Source organism: Lolium rigidum, chromosome 1, assembly GCF_022539505.1.
Source record: "Lolium rigidum isolate FL_2022 chromosome 1, APGP_CSIRO_Lrig_0.1, whole genome shotgun sequence".
In the NCBI taxonomy this organism is placed as follows: domain Eukaryota; kingdom Viridiplantae; phylum Streptophyta; class Magnoliopsida; order Poales; family Poaceae; genus Lolium; species Lolium rigidum.
This window is the reverse complement of record NC_061508.1, coordinates 220,770,872-220,785,312: the sequence shown is the minus strand read 5'-3', so window position 1 is coordinate 220,785,312 and position 14,441 is coordinate 220,770,872. Positions and strand designations below refer to the sequence as shown.

At 45.5% G+C, this 14,441-nt stretch overlaps 1 protein-coding gene across 1 annotated transcript; it reads right to left on the bottom strand.

Moving 5' to 3' along the window:
• Window positions 1-11,770: 11,770 nt before the first annotated feature.
• On the bottom strand, window positions 11,771-14,275 carry LOC124690451 (60S acidic ribosomal protein P0-like). Its single transcript, XM_047223841.1, has 5 exons — window positions 13,912-14,275; window positions 13,740-13,808; window positions 12,962-13,060; window positions 12,480-12,872; window positions 11,771-12,115 (listed from the first exon to the last, which is right to left on the bottom strand). The coding sequence occupies exons 1-5, from the start codon at window positions 14,167-14,169 to the stop codon at window positions 11,972-11,974; spliced, it is 963 nt and encodes a 320-aa protein (XP_047079797.1). The 5' UTR covers window positions 14,170-14,275; the 3' UTR covers window positions 11,771-11,971.
• Between the last annotated feature and the right edge of the window lie 166 nt (window positions 14,276-14,441).

The window sequence follows — 14,441 nt, the reverse complement described above, 5'->3', positions numbered from 1 at the left end:
ACAAGAGATTGTAGTTGCTCAAGTTGAAGGTCAAGACGGGGACCCAAATGATCAAGTTGATCAAGTGACACCTCCAAGGCCAAGAAGAACCAAGGAGGAGATCGAGGCCCGTCGTTTGGCAAGAAGAGAAAGGACCCTTGAAATTCGTGGACACACTCATGATAAGGTCCTCGGTGATGTTCGAGCAAAAGTCTCCACAAGAAGGCAATTGGCTAACTTTAGCAATCATCATGCCTATATCTCCGTAGTGGAACCCAAGAAAGTGTTTGAAGCTCTTGAAGATTCGGATTGGGTGGAAGCTATGCATGAGGAACTCAACAACTTCAAGCGCAACAAAGTGTGGACCTTAGTAGAGAAGCCAAAGGAGTGCCGCAATGTTATAGGCACTAAATGGATATTCAAGAACAAGCAAGATGAGTTTGGAAATATTGTGAGGAACAAGGCAAGATTGGTGGCTCAAGGTTTCTCTCAAGTTGAAGGGATTGACTTTGGAGAGACCTATGCTCCCGTGGCTCGTCTTGAGTCCATCCGTATCCTTCTTGCTTATGCATCGCATCATAACTTTAAGTTACAACAAATGGATGTGAAAAGTGCATTTCTTAATGGTCCTTTACATGAAGAGGTTTATGTTAAGCAACCCCCGGGATTCGAGGATCTCAACTTTCCTAACCATGTCTACAAGCTCGATAAAGCTCTTTATGGTCTCAAACAAGCTCCTAGAGCTTGGTATGAGCACCTTAAGGAATTGTTGGTAGACCGTGGGTTTGATGTTGGGCTAATCGACCCCACTCTTTTTACTAAGAGGGTCAATGGGGAGCTTTTCGTTTGCCAATTATATGTTGATGATATTATATTTGGCTCTACTAACAAAGCTTTCAATGATGAATTCTCAAAGCTTATGACCGATAGGTTTGAGATGTCTATGATGGGAGAGATGAAGTTTTTCCTTGGTTTTGAGATCAAGCAATTGAGAGAAGGAACCTTCATCAACCAAGCAAAATATCTCCAAGACATGCTCAAGAGGTTCAAGATGACCGAGTTGAAGGGTGTGGCCACTCCTATGGTTACCAAATGTCATCTTGCACTAGATCCCAATGGTAAAGAAGTGGATCAAAAGGTATATCGCTCCATGATTGGATCCTTGCTTTACCTTTGCGCATCTAGACCGGACATAGTGTTGAGTGTTGGTGTGTGTGCAAGGTATCAAGCTTCTCCTAAGGAGAGCCACATGATGGCTCTCAAAAGAATCTTTCGATATTTGGTTGATACCCCAAGATATGGTATTTGGTACCCCAAAGGCTCAAGTTTTATTCTCAATGGATATACCGATGCGGATTGGGCGGGTGACAAGGATGATAGGAAATCAACTTCCGGGGCTTGCCAATTCCTTGGTAGGTCCTTGGTGTGTTGGTCTTCTAAGAAGCAAAATTGCATATCTCTCTCCACCGCCGAAGCCGAATATGTTGCCGCCGCAAGTGGATGCACTCAATTGTTATGGATGAGGCAAACTTTAAAGGAATACGGTGTCATTTGTGACAAAGTGCCTCTATTATGTGACAATGAAAGTGCTATCAAGATTGCCTATAATCCGGTGCAACATTCAAGAACGAAGCATATTGAGATCCGGAATCATTTCATTAGGGATCATGTTGCCCGGGGTGATATTGAGCTTATCTATGTTCCTACCAAGGATCAACTTGCCGATATATTCACGAAGCCTCTTGATGAAGCAAGGTTCACTTATTTGAGGAATGAGCTAAATATCATCGATTCAAGGAGTATAGCTTGACCATCTTGCAAACACACCTTCGTCTCAAAACTTTATTTGGTTTAGATGTGGGCATGGAAATAGGGGGAGTGCGGTTTAAATTATTGAGCTATCCCTCCCCCCATAATGCCAACATTAAGAAATCATTCTCTTTATATCATATGATGATATGTGAGCTTCAATGATGAGTAGTGGTTTTTGGGCCCAAGATATATCTTCGCGGTGCCATGCCATAACACTCATATATGGTGGCCTAGGCCACCACACTCTTCTCTATGAAGAGTTGGAGTAATTTGGATCTTTATTGGACTTCATTTGCCTATCTTTTGTTTTTATGGGAATTGGCTCAATGTTTGGTTTCTATTGATTTGCTCCTTGCAAACTTGAGTTCATATTACCTTACCTCTCTTTGTGTCCAACCTAAGCCATTCTCTCACCTCTAAAACATTCTATATCTTGCACAAGCTCGTCTCAAAAAAAATGCATATCAAAATTGTTTGTTTTAAAGAGGGTGTCTTTATAAAAAAAAAAGGGGGGATTTTGTTTAAAACAGCCTAAAAAAAAGGGGAGGATTTTGTTTAAAACAGCCTACAAAAAAAAAAAATCGGGGGCGGAGGCTGGCCGACCCGGGCCAGACCAGGCCGGTAGTACCGCCTGGGGCCTGGCCGGTACTACCGCCGGCCTCGGGCCGGTGCCTCCTTGTGCGGGCGGGTCGAGCCAGGCTCCCCACCCTCCCCACTCGCCTCCTCCTTCCTGCTCCCAATCTCTCAGCCGCCCGGCCGCCCCTGCCGGCTCCCTTGCTCCCCCGGCCACTCTCCGGCCATCTCCGGCCGGATCGGCTCCGTGGGAGCCTTCCCCCACCCCTCCTCCTCCATGGCTCCCGGTATTAGCCTCTCCCCCCATGTATTTTGCTCGCATTTTTGGCTCACATGTGTGGTGGTTAGTGGTTCTACATGCTTAGATTTTTGGCTAAATCTTACTCTTAGAGGTTGTATCTATTGCTGATCTATGCCCTCTAGTATGTAGCACCGTTAACCTCTACTTTGTAGCATTTTTTTTCTACCCATTGTGTGTGGCCTTATTTTTTCTCATCATGCATGTGTATTTTGGGTCAAAATTTTGTTAAGTTGAGATGAGCTTGTGCCCTTATCCCATATTTCCCTCGGCTCTGTTCGTCTATTTCACAGGTGCTAGTCGGAAGAGGAGAGGGGATCCGCCCCTTGAGGATGATTTTGTTGAACAAGATGAAGTGTTACCCCGTGCCACTACTGCGCGTGGTGCTTCTTTGGCAAATAAGAAGAAAGGGAAAAAGGCTATTGAGTCCTATGGCAGCGTCCGCCTTCATGCATACATGGCTATTCGCACCGCTAATCCCTATTTGGGGCCTCGGTCTTCTCGCACCCACAACCGCCACTTCTACACCGAGGTTCAAGAACGCATATTCAATGAAGTCTATCCTCCCAACAAGGTGAAGGTGGTTGATCAACGGTATATCAACATTGACCATTTGAAGAAGGATGCCTACTTTCATGAAGCTCTTGGTATTTGCGAGGAGTTTGGGTTGCTTCCCATTATGACTTTCCAATGCAACTATGATCCTTACCTTGTGACTCAGTTCTTTGCCACAGTTTATTTTCATGAGGATGATGCTCGCTCCATCACTTGGATGACTCGTGATGTGGTACTCACTACCACTTGGAGCACATTTGGACAGATTCTTGGCTATCCTCTTCCGGAAGATTGTGAACATGACACTGATAGTGGTTGGAGGTTTCATGGGCAGACTAATGCAAGCACCAAAGATGTTCTTGAGCCGCTCTATATGCCCGGTCGATGCAAGCTTGGATTCACTTCCGGTCTCCAACCCGTCTATGATATTATGCTTCGCATCTACCGTGAGGCTCGTTGCCGTCAAAGTGGGTAATGTTGATGAGATCCATTCTTTTGTCATTGACTTGATGCTTCAAACTCATCTCCGCAAGGGCAAGGGTGTGAAGATGGATGTCATGGATTGCCTGTGGAACCAGATTTTCCTGCGTATGGTTGAGAAGAGGTCTCCTGCCTTTGGTCCTTTCATCATGAAGCTTATTTCTGAGGTGTGGCGTCAGAAGTTTGAGGGTGCCATTCTGGAACCATTTTCCACACTCACTGTCCATAAACGCAAGAACCTTCTTATCAAAGATCATGAGCTCCTAGCTTCTACCTCAGCCCCTGCAGCTCCTTCTGCCTCAGCAGCACCTTCTGCCTCAGCACCTCCTCCAGCTGGTCCTGCAGACCCTCGGGCTGATCGCCGGTTTGCTCACATTAGACTCATTGATGGTTTTACTCCTCATATGGCCCTTGGGGGGCCTCCGGCTCACTCCGCATATGATCCCATGCTCGAGCCCTCTTGGTACACCAAACTCAAGATCAAGGTAAAGAAGACCTTCTGTCTCCAGCTGGATATTCAGGAGCGCATGTATGACGCCTATGTGGCAGAGAAGAAAGCTCGACGCCGTCAGAAGAGCATCATGGCAAAGCTTGGTGTGGAAGTGTCTCCTCCAGGATCTGAAGAGAATATCCTTCCGAAGCCTCAGTGGATTTCTGCTCATAGCCAGTGGTCTGATGGCGAGGATGGTCCCTCCTATGATGTCGACTCCGATGTTGCCGAGGACTTCCTTGATGGCTAGGGACGGTAGCATCGCTCTTCAACCTTTTTGGCATCTTGATGTCAAAGGGGGAGAAGAGTTCTATTAGGTTCGGGATTTGCATGGGAAGTCACAAGCTTGCGTTTTCTTTGACTTTTTATGCTTGTGACTTATGGTTATCTATTGTTGAGAACTACTTATCTTGTTTTATGCACCTTATCTATGTGTGTGAGACATAGGGGCTATCTATTTATGTATGAGACATTATCTATCTATCTATCTATGGTAAAGACTAAGTGAACTTCATGTGGTATGATCTCTAAACTCAACACTTGTCTTTACTCACATATGGTTGTCTCTCCTCTATACAAGTGATGAATTTATTTGCTTACTAAGCATCTTTGCACTTGTTGGTGATTCATATTTTCTTGAGTAGTTTGATCCTAGATTATGTGCCTATCATTCATATGTTAATTCTATTAGATGCACATGTCTAGGGGGAGCCTTTTATGCAAATCTTATATTCTCTCTGCTCAAATACTCTCATCTTTTGCAAATCTTATATTGTCATCAAGAAACCAAAAAGGGGGAGATTGAAAGATCATATCTCATTTTATATGTGTTTTGGTGTTGATGACAATGATAATATATGAATATTTCGGTTTATAAGATTTGTAGGTTATTACATTCTCTAGATGCTTAAAGAGTGAAGAGTATACAAGATATTGAGAAGAAGAAGGAAAGAGATAAGAAAGAAAGAAAGAAAGAATTATGAAGAAGAAGAGAGAAGCAAAGGAAAAGAAGAAGGAGCGGGGGCCCGGGCGGTACCGCCGGCCTGGCCACGGCCGGAGGCTCCGGCCTTGGTACCGCCCATGGTACCGGGGAGGCGGCGGCGCCTCGGATGTTTCCAGGGAGGTTGGGGCACCCGGCGGTACCACGGCCGGTACCCCGGGCCGGAGGCTCCGGCCTCCCCCCCGGACCGAGCCCTCCTGGCCACGTGGCCGCCCCGGCCGGCCTCGCGCGCGCGCTAAGTCCGGTAGTACCGGCCCAAACTCGCCGGTACTACCGGCCACCCTTCCCCAGCTCTCCAACGGCCGGATCAGCTGCCCCTTTTTAAGGGTTTCTTCTCCATGGAGCTAGGGTTGCTCATTCCCCTTCTAAAAAGAGATACACCATTGTTGAGCCACCAAGAACATCAAATCCATCGGATCTCCTTCCTCAACCATCCAAATCCCTTGTGCTTTGGAGAATCGACGGAGAAGACCCCGATCTACATCCTCACCGAAGCGTTTTTCATTTCCCCCTCTTATGCTTGAGGGCCCCCTTGCTAGTGTTCCTCTTTGGATCCCTAGTGATTGTTGTTGATGTATGCTTGTTGATTTGTTGTGTTGTAACAGATTTGGGAGCCTCCAATTTGGTTGTGGATGTGTGCCCCAAGAACCTTGTAAAGGCCCGGTTTCCGCCTCGAGGAAATCCCTTAGTGGAAGTGGGCTAGGCCTTCGTGGCGTTGCTCACCGGAGATCTGAGTGAAGCCTTCGTGGCTGTTGGTTTGGCTTTCGTAGCAACCACACTCCTCCAAACGTAGACGTACCTTCTTGCAAAGGAAGGGAACTACGGGAATCATCTCCGTGTCATCGCGTGCTCCACTCTCGGTTACCTCTATCCCACTCTATCTCTTATATATTGCGTAGCTATATCTTGCCTAGTTGATAACCTTGTCATATAGGTAAATTCACTTAGTTGCATATCTAGAGAATTTACCTTTTGTGACAAGCCTAAATTGAAAAAGAACTAAAAATTGGTTAGCACCTATTCACCCCCCCCCCCTCTAGGTGCGGCATACGATCCTTTCACCCATGATGTACGTTGGAGTGGTGATATCGGTATATAACCGAATTATCGCAGATGGGAAATACTTGTTTGATTTCCACGTACTTACTGCAAGGGGAAGCAGTATGATAAACGGCTGTTGTGATCTGGATTAGATCTACGGCGTGTAAGACCGCATGTGTCCAACAATATGTTGGTGTATCAAATTTTGTTGGAGTGGTCATTTAATTAGTTTAATTCTTTTGACAAAGAATTTAGTTACACTATTCTGGGTATGTACACTTAGGTACTTAGTAAAATCATAAATGCTCATGAAGACGATAATTAAATTGGTCAAACCAATATATATTATGATAATTTTCTCTTAATTTGAGAAATTAATTTAGTAATATCATGGGTTTGTGGAGATTAGAGACCCACATAAGACCATCAACTAGATGTATCTATGAATACCATGAAATACTTATATCACCCAGATAGTTATTGAATAGTCCACAAGTATCGTCTTGAATAAGTTCAAGAAATTTGAGTGGAGTGTGAGAGACATAGAAAAAAAAAAACTCATGGCACATTAGGTGCTCATAAAATCTAATGATATGAGAATTTCGCAACTTGTAAATTGTGACCAACAAAATTTCACTAAGTTTTCGCATTATCCCTATAATGGGTAACCAAGGCCATTATGATAAATCTTAAATTCATCAAGATCCGAAAAATTAGTTTGTACGCAACAAAGTTTAGTATGAATTTAGTTCATACATTGAAATTTCATGTATGAGAAACATGATATTAATGGAAAACATACCACATTTAGTAGTATGATTATTGGCTAAATGACATATTGGAATAGTTATGAGACTAAACGAGGTTTTCCAAAATGTCTTGGGAATTTCATTCCGCAATAAAACTATTATTGCAAAGGAGTGTAGCTCCAACTGGAGTAGACTTATATTTTCTTAATGATGAAGATTATAAGTACAATCCTTAACCAGATTATGTCTACTATGATTCGTGTCATTTTACCTCCACTTTACGGTGATTTCTCTTGGTTCTTTTCGTGACCATTGAGATTCTTAGTATTTTGAGCACTAATATGAATTTAAGGTAATAGTATATCACCCGTAGGGTCTATTGTATGAGTCGTCATAAGAAGATATGATATATTATTATCCTGAAATAAATATGATAATTTATTGTATTATCATCAAAAGAGAATGTAAAGTGATTTGGAGGTTTTGAATCAGATCTTTATATCAACTGTGTGATCACAAAATATCAACTTGGAGTTGATTCTGTAGACACCAGAAAGAAAAACTACAATGTATTAGAAATACTCAAAAGTGTTCGAGAAACTATTAACATTGTGTTTACATCATATATCTCCTTGATGGAGATTTTAAGAGAAACATATATTTAACCAATTTCTCTCATCTGAATTTAGTGAATTCCATTGATGGATATTCTAGCCATGTGTTACAATATGATATTATCATGCAACTTATTTACTATGATAGTAAATTAAAATTGATGACAATGCATTTCGTAATGACCATAGGGTAGACATTTAACGTTGAGACATTAAATGATACTTATGTCATTGCTTTGGACTTCATCCCCAAAGTGATGGGAGATGTTACATTCACCGCCAAAACATAGATGTCTATTTTGACATTGCTTATTCATGGTGAATATGATTATCACCATATGATGTTGAACCTATAGTAGTTTTGTGAGAAACTCAATCAATATTATGTATGTTGGACTTTGTCTTGATAGACATATCACACAACAATGTTATTCCATGATGCAGGCTCCATAGTTTTATCTAATACCAATGTGAAAGAAGCAAGAACTAATCATGCATGATTTTTTTTACTATGATAGCGAAATATATTTGGTAAACAAAAAAATTGCTCTAGAGGAACAATTCGAATATTAAGCTGATGCTTTTCTGCCATATGCGTGTGTGATCTTAAATATATTGTAAGTTAACACATTGTAGCTACTTTCCATATTTATGGAGTACATTTCTTACTAGTAGGAAAAGTAGTGTGACATATGTCAATGGATGTCTTATTCTAATACGTTGTATTATACTTTGACATTATATATTTGAAAAAAAAACACTCCAGAGATACTTTTGTTGTCAAAAAGACAAATAAGTACATCTCTTGGTAATGGATAATCTGCAGTTTATGTAAAATGGTGCAGAATTTATGTTTTTTTTTAATGCGATTCAGGAAAGACCTTATGATCTTGCTTTTATTTTTAAAGCCAAGGGCTTAAAATACAAATTATAATAACCATGAGGGTGTCATTTTAAATTATACTACCTCCGTTTCAAGGAATAAGGCGTCCTCGTTTTACGAGCTTTTTGTTTGACCAAGAATTACTTTAAATAGATAAAGATTATTTATATGAAATTAGCATCATTAAAAAGTGCTTTTCAATACGAATCCAACGATACTATATACGTATAATATAATCAAGATTTTGTTGCTCAACTTTTATGGTCAAAGTTCGTCTTGGAATACGCGTGCGCCTTATTCCTTGAAACGGAGGTAGTATATGAGGAATATTAATCTGCATAACTACAACATGCCGGAGGGCATAAATGAATGTCTAGAGTGCTGTTACGTGAATTATGAATGTGCTGTGAGTATTGGAAAATAAGCCTCAGGGGTTAACAGTGAAAGCACATGATATTCACGTAAATATAAGACCACAATGGGATTAAATAAGAAAAATCGATGAAGGGATAAGAGATGCCTTCTCTCCCGTGCGGTACGGATCCACTTATCCCAAATCACACCGCCGTTTGGGAGAGCAAGGTTGTGCTAATGCGCTGGCCGTCGGCCGTTGTCCTCCACGACTATAGTTGGCTTGGAGGGTGTTGCGCCGTTAGGAGCCGCATGCTTGGGTGCCGGCGTGCCTCGGCAGCCACGCTCGGAGGAGCGCCGCCGCACGTTGGCAGAGAGCGTCGCCGTGCCGCAGCACCATGAAGGACGCTGTCTACGGTGTGGGCTGGTGCGCCCGAGGGTGCCGCCGCATCGGCCGTGGGCCGCTGTCCCTCTGAGTGTCTTAAGCGGCCGCGCCTCCGGGAACAGGAAAGGTCGCAGCAGCGAGCGCCGCCGGCCGTCGTCTCCTTCGCTGCGCCTAGGCGGCCACGCTGCCAGGAGACGGTGGCCGTCTCCGCCACGGGTACTTGCCCGGAGGAGCAGCGCCAGGTGTGTAGCCTCGTTCCGTTGTTGGGGCTATGCCGCTGGGGGCGCCGCCGCGCCGTCCGTTTCCGACTGAGGTGGCAGTTCGTTGCCGCGGACGAACGACGGGTCACGCTCCCCTTACCGTGCAGATGTGTTGATTCCATCCCCGCGAAGAGCTCGAAGCAATGCAAAGGCGAGGGCAAGTTCAGCCATTGCCTATTTCTTCTGTTCTTGTAGCTGTGCTTCTTCTCTTCTGAAGGCCAGATGCTCCCGGTAGAGTCGAGTGCGTGATAACGTGTTTAGGAATGAAATGATTGAGAGAATCAAGTGATGTTTCATTGATGATTGTTGGGGGTATATATACCCACCGAACAGACGCCAATAAGGCGGTTACGAAGGCACCTCTTCGGTATTACAGCGTTTGGACAAAACTAACTGACTACTTAGCTTAGGACCTAAGCTAATCTTAATAACTGGCTATTTAGCTTGGAGAGTGATGAGCGTCCCCCGGGGGATCAAATCCCCAATCCCCCGGGTGGACAACCGTAGGATGGATGCCTCTAGTCCACGCTCGGGACCAAAAGAAAACAACCGAAAACAAAAAAAAAAAAGCTATCCTCTGGGCTCGCATTCTTCCTATGAGGGCACCGCGCAGAGCTCCGACCAGACGCCTTGCAGCACCGCTGCCGCCTTGAGTCCAGAAGCACCACCTTCGTTGTCGCTGCCTTGAGCCCCGCAGCACCACCGTCGCCGTCGCGAGTCTGGCAGTACGACCGTTGCCGCCGCCCTGAGTCCATCAGCATCGCCACCACCATACCCTTGTAGCAATGCCTGCAGCTTCCAACAAGTCAGTACCCACTCTCCCTCGTCGGTCGGTTGCGGTGAGAGACCTCGCCGAGTCGGCCATGCCGGCTTCATTACCGCGCCGCTCCGAGCACCACTCATCGGCCTTTGGTAGCACCGTCGTCGGCTGAAAGTAGCATCGCCGCCATCCTTTTGCGGTAGCGTCGGTGGTGTCGTTGCGGCGCAGCGTCGGTCGGGTTGTAGCACGCCGCCATCGCTTGTAGCAACGACCACCGCCGCTAGTAGCAACAGCCCACCACCGCTTGTAGCGGTCGCCGGTGGGGCTTGCAGCGACCACCGCCGCCGCTTCACCGGCGTCGATTGTCGCGGCGCCGCCATCGGTTGCGACAATATGAGTCGTCGCTTGTAGCAGTCGGCGACGCCGATTGTAGCTACCACTGACGCTACTTGTAGCACCGCCGGCACAGAATGAGCAGCTACAAAAAGTCGTCGGCCGTGACCTTGCACCCTGTGGCCGGCCGGAAGCTTGTAGCAGCGCCACCGGGAAATTGTAGCAGCACGCCAGAAGCTCGTAGCAGCGTCGCCGGGCAATTGTAGCATCACCACCGGAAGCTCGTAGCAGCGCCTGCCGGGCACTGTAGCGACGGCGCCGGACCATTGTAGCAGAATACGCCGGTCGGTTGTAGCAACAACGGCGCGCACCATCGACCACTTGTAGCGCCGACGCCGCCACTTGTAGCAACGGCGCTCACCGCCGGCATCATCACCGCACGGCCTTAGCAGCACCACTAGATCTCATCTCAGAACAGCGAGATGTGGAGCAGCGGGGTGGCGTCTAGTAGGGAGCAGATGGGTGACGCCGGTGGGAGGGAGGGACGGCAGCAAGTGGGAGGGAAAACATCTGCACGCCGGCCGGTGTCGGTGTGGTGGTTGAGCCGCGTTGCGAGAGAGCCACGAGGAAGAAAGCAAATGAGAGGAGGAGAGGTCGGGTGAGGAGATAAGGTAAGGTGGGTCCAATCGCTAGCTGTTTCCGTTTCTCGCCACGTGTCACGCGTACGACCCGGAGGATGAGCGCGTTAAATCCCCCGGGGAACGCCAGCGTTTTCCATTTAGCTTTGTACCAAAGCTATCCTACTTCTAACAAGTATAAGAGGTGGTGGTACGCGACAGCACTTCTCTTCCTCACCTCCCCCTTCCGTCTTTCCCAGCTCCTCTTCTCCGACGCTGTCCCAAAGGCTACACTAACTGTCCGAATGTAACCCGTGGCCACAGGTGAACGTAAACTAGCAGCGCCCCATGTCAACATAGAAAAAAAACTACATGTGTCCAGATTGCTAGATGAACCAAACAAGTTTCAGTTTTACATTACAAGTGTACCGAAACACTATTTTTCACCTTTACTCGATCATTTTACTTTCTGATTAAAGCAAGAAAACATGAGGGAGTACGAGAGGATTTCATTTCATAGGTACCACTACTTTTGTGTGCACTGCAACGGCATAAAAACTAAAATTCTAGTTTATCAAAAAGCAAATCGATAACCAATGAAAAGAAAGGCATAGAGACATAAATAACTATTAGGTGCATGACATGACGATACCATATTCAAATACACACTAGGAAATAACATAACAAATACTTGTTCGGGTTAAAAATAAAAACTTGCAACTTTAGTGTTCAACACTACGACAAAACTTGCGACTTCTTTGACAAGGCGAGATACTACGGCTGCACACAGCTTAGTCATCGAACAGGCTGAAGCCCATCTCCTCATCAGACTCCTCCGCAGGCTCTTCCTTCTTCTCCTCTTCCTTGGGGGCAGCAGCAGCACCACCTGAGGCAGCAGCAGCAGCTGGGGCAGCAACTGCAAACTTGCTGGGGTCCTGCACAGGAAGAACACAATTGATTAGAGACTGATACAAGAGCAGCCCAGAATGAGATTTAGGCAAACATCACTGATTAACAAGTAACTAATTCAGTATGGCAATAAAACACAACTGAAAATAAGCAAGTATTTTAAATATAACAAAATCTGATGCGATGATAAATGGAAACTGGATGCAGGAAAATTAGAGTTGTGCAAAGAACAGATTTCAGATAATAATATAGCATGCTCATTGTTGGAAAAGCATACTGCACAAGTACGAATGATCATGTACAATCTGCCAAATAACAATGCTAAACCTTTAGAACTTACTGATACAATATGGCAATGAAAAGAGGCTCAATTATTTTTGCACGGGTTACCTTGAGGTACTCCTTGATCTTATCAGCATGCGGGTAAGAGTAATCGGTCTCCACAGCAATAGCAAGGACATTCTTGTAGGCATTGAGGAACATGTGGGGGGCAGCAGCCATGGTGGGGTATGAGATCGCCAGGGACAGTGAGGCAACCATAGAAACACCAGACGCAAACTTGTTCATCAGGTCCTCCTCAGTCAGGTCAAGAACCTCAGGGCTGAAGACCGACCCACTGTCATACACGTTGTTGATAACCAGCCCATATGAGAACGGGCGGATACCCAGCTTGGCAAGCAGGGCAGACTCAGATGAGCCCACCTTGTCACCCTTCTTAATCAGCTCCACAGGGGTGATAATTTCCACAGTACCCTTGTTAATTTTGGTGGGGATATTAAGCACCTAAGAGAAGACAGCAGAGGTTAGAACTTGTGACAACAGTGAGTACAAAGGAGCGTTCAAATTGACATGGTAAATAATCAAATGTTCACCTGGAAGAAGGATGTCTGGGAGGGGTCCAGACCAGTGTTGCCAGGGGGAACCACCACATCAACTGGAGCAACTAGCCCAACACGAGCAGGAGCACCAACCTGTAGCACAAAAAAGTAAGATCAGGATGACTGCCCATTACAAAATATTCAGTTACAACATGTCTCGGAATTACTAAAACAGCAGAACAATATCGTAGAAAAAATACAGAAAATTGCACAGTACAAAGCATGTACCATGTAAAAAACACATCATTGCTAACAGTAGCCTAGAGTTGACTTGAGACAGCTAATTAAACAAAGAAATCACACATGCCAGTGCATATTGGGTGTCAGTTACTATCAGAAATGGCACATTTATGATACAGGCTGTACAGACAGTTAAAAACAACAAAATGATACTTCTATGAAATCATTCATATGTAATGTATCACTGGTATTTCAATGCTATTTCAATAGAAAAGGTTCATTTCGAACACGCATGGTTGATCATTTCATTGCAAATTCACTAGCAATTTTCCAAATATTAGTCAACGCAAATAACAATACAATCAACTTTTAGTTCATGGTTCTCTATAAACCTTAGAAACATGGCATACATGCTTGTACGCGCATTAGATTTCAATATTGGGCCAGAAATGGTTAAAGTCAATCTCGACTTATCCAAAATGGAACTACAATTAATGAGATTTTCTATTTATGTTCTGATGAAGAACTCTACCGCACTTAACCAAAACCGTAACAACTAATTAAACAGTAGGTAAGCCGGTGCAAATTTTACCTTGTACTTGGCGACCTCCTCACGGAGGTCCTTGAGGTCACCCTTGGTGAAGATGAGGCCAACGTTACCCTGCAACCGGGGACACATCCATTTCAGCACATAAATAGCATCGCCGGAAGAACGCAAACACACACACGCAAATCGAGCGAAATCCGGAGGAGGTGGCGCTTACGATGAGGAGGTTGCCGAGCTCGAGGTAGTCCTTGTTGCCGGTCTTCTCGGCGTGGACCTTGATGCAGCGGCGGATGAGGGTGTTCTTGCCCATGAGGACGATGGAGTCGCCGCGGAGGCCCTTGCGGATCTCCTGCAGCTGCTTGGAGCCGACATTGTCGGCGGCGGCGATGAGCACCTTGCTGTACTCGTCCAGCAGCGAGCAGAGCTTCTTGTCGTACGCGATCTTCTTCTCGGCCTTGGTCCTCTTGATCGCCATCGCTGCTACGACGAGATCGACGGGAGAGCTAACCTAATCTGTAGTGGAGAGGCGAGATAGAGGAGGACCAGGCTCGAGAGAGGAGCAAGGCGGACGGCTTGCGGCGGCGGCGTCGCTTTAACCTAGGGTTTCTTGTCGAGGAGAGGGGTATTTATAGGGTTGTGTGGCTCGCTTTAGGGTTGCTGTGCCGGGGATGGGCCTAATGGGCTGTCGTGAACTTAACTTGGGCTTGCAGAATGGGCCTTTTTGGCTATAGTCTACAAATATATTTT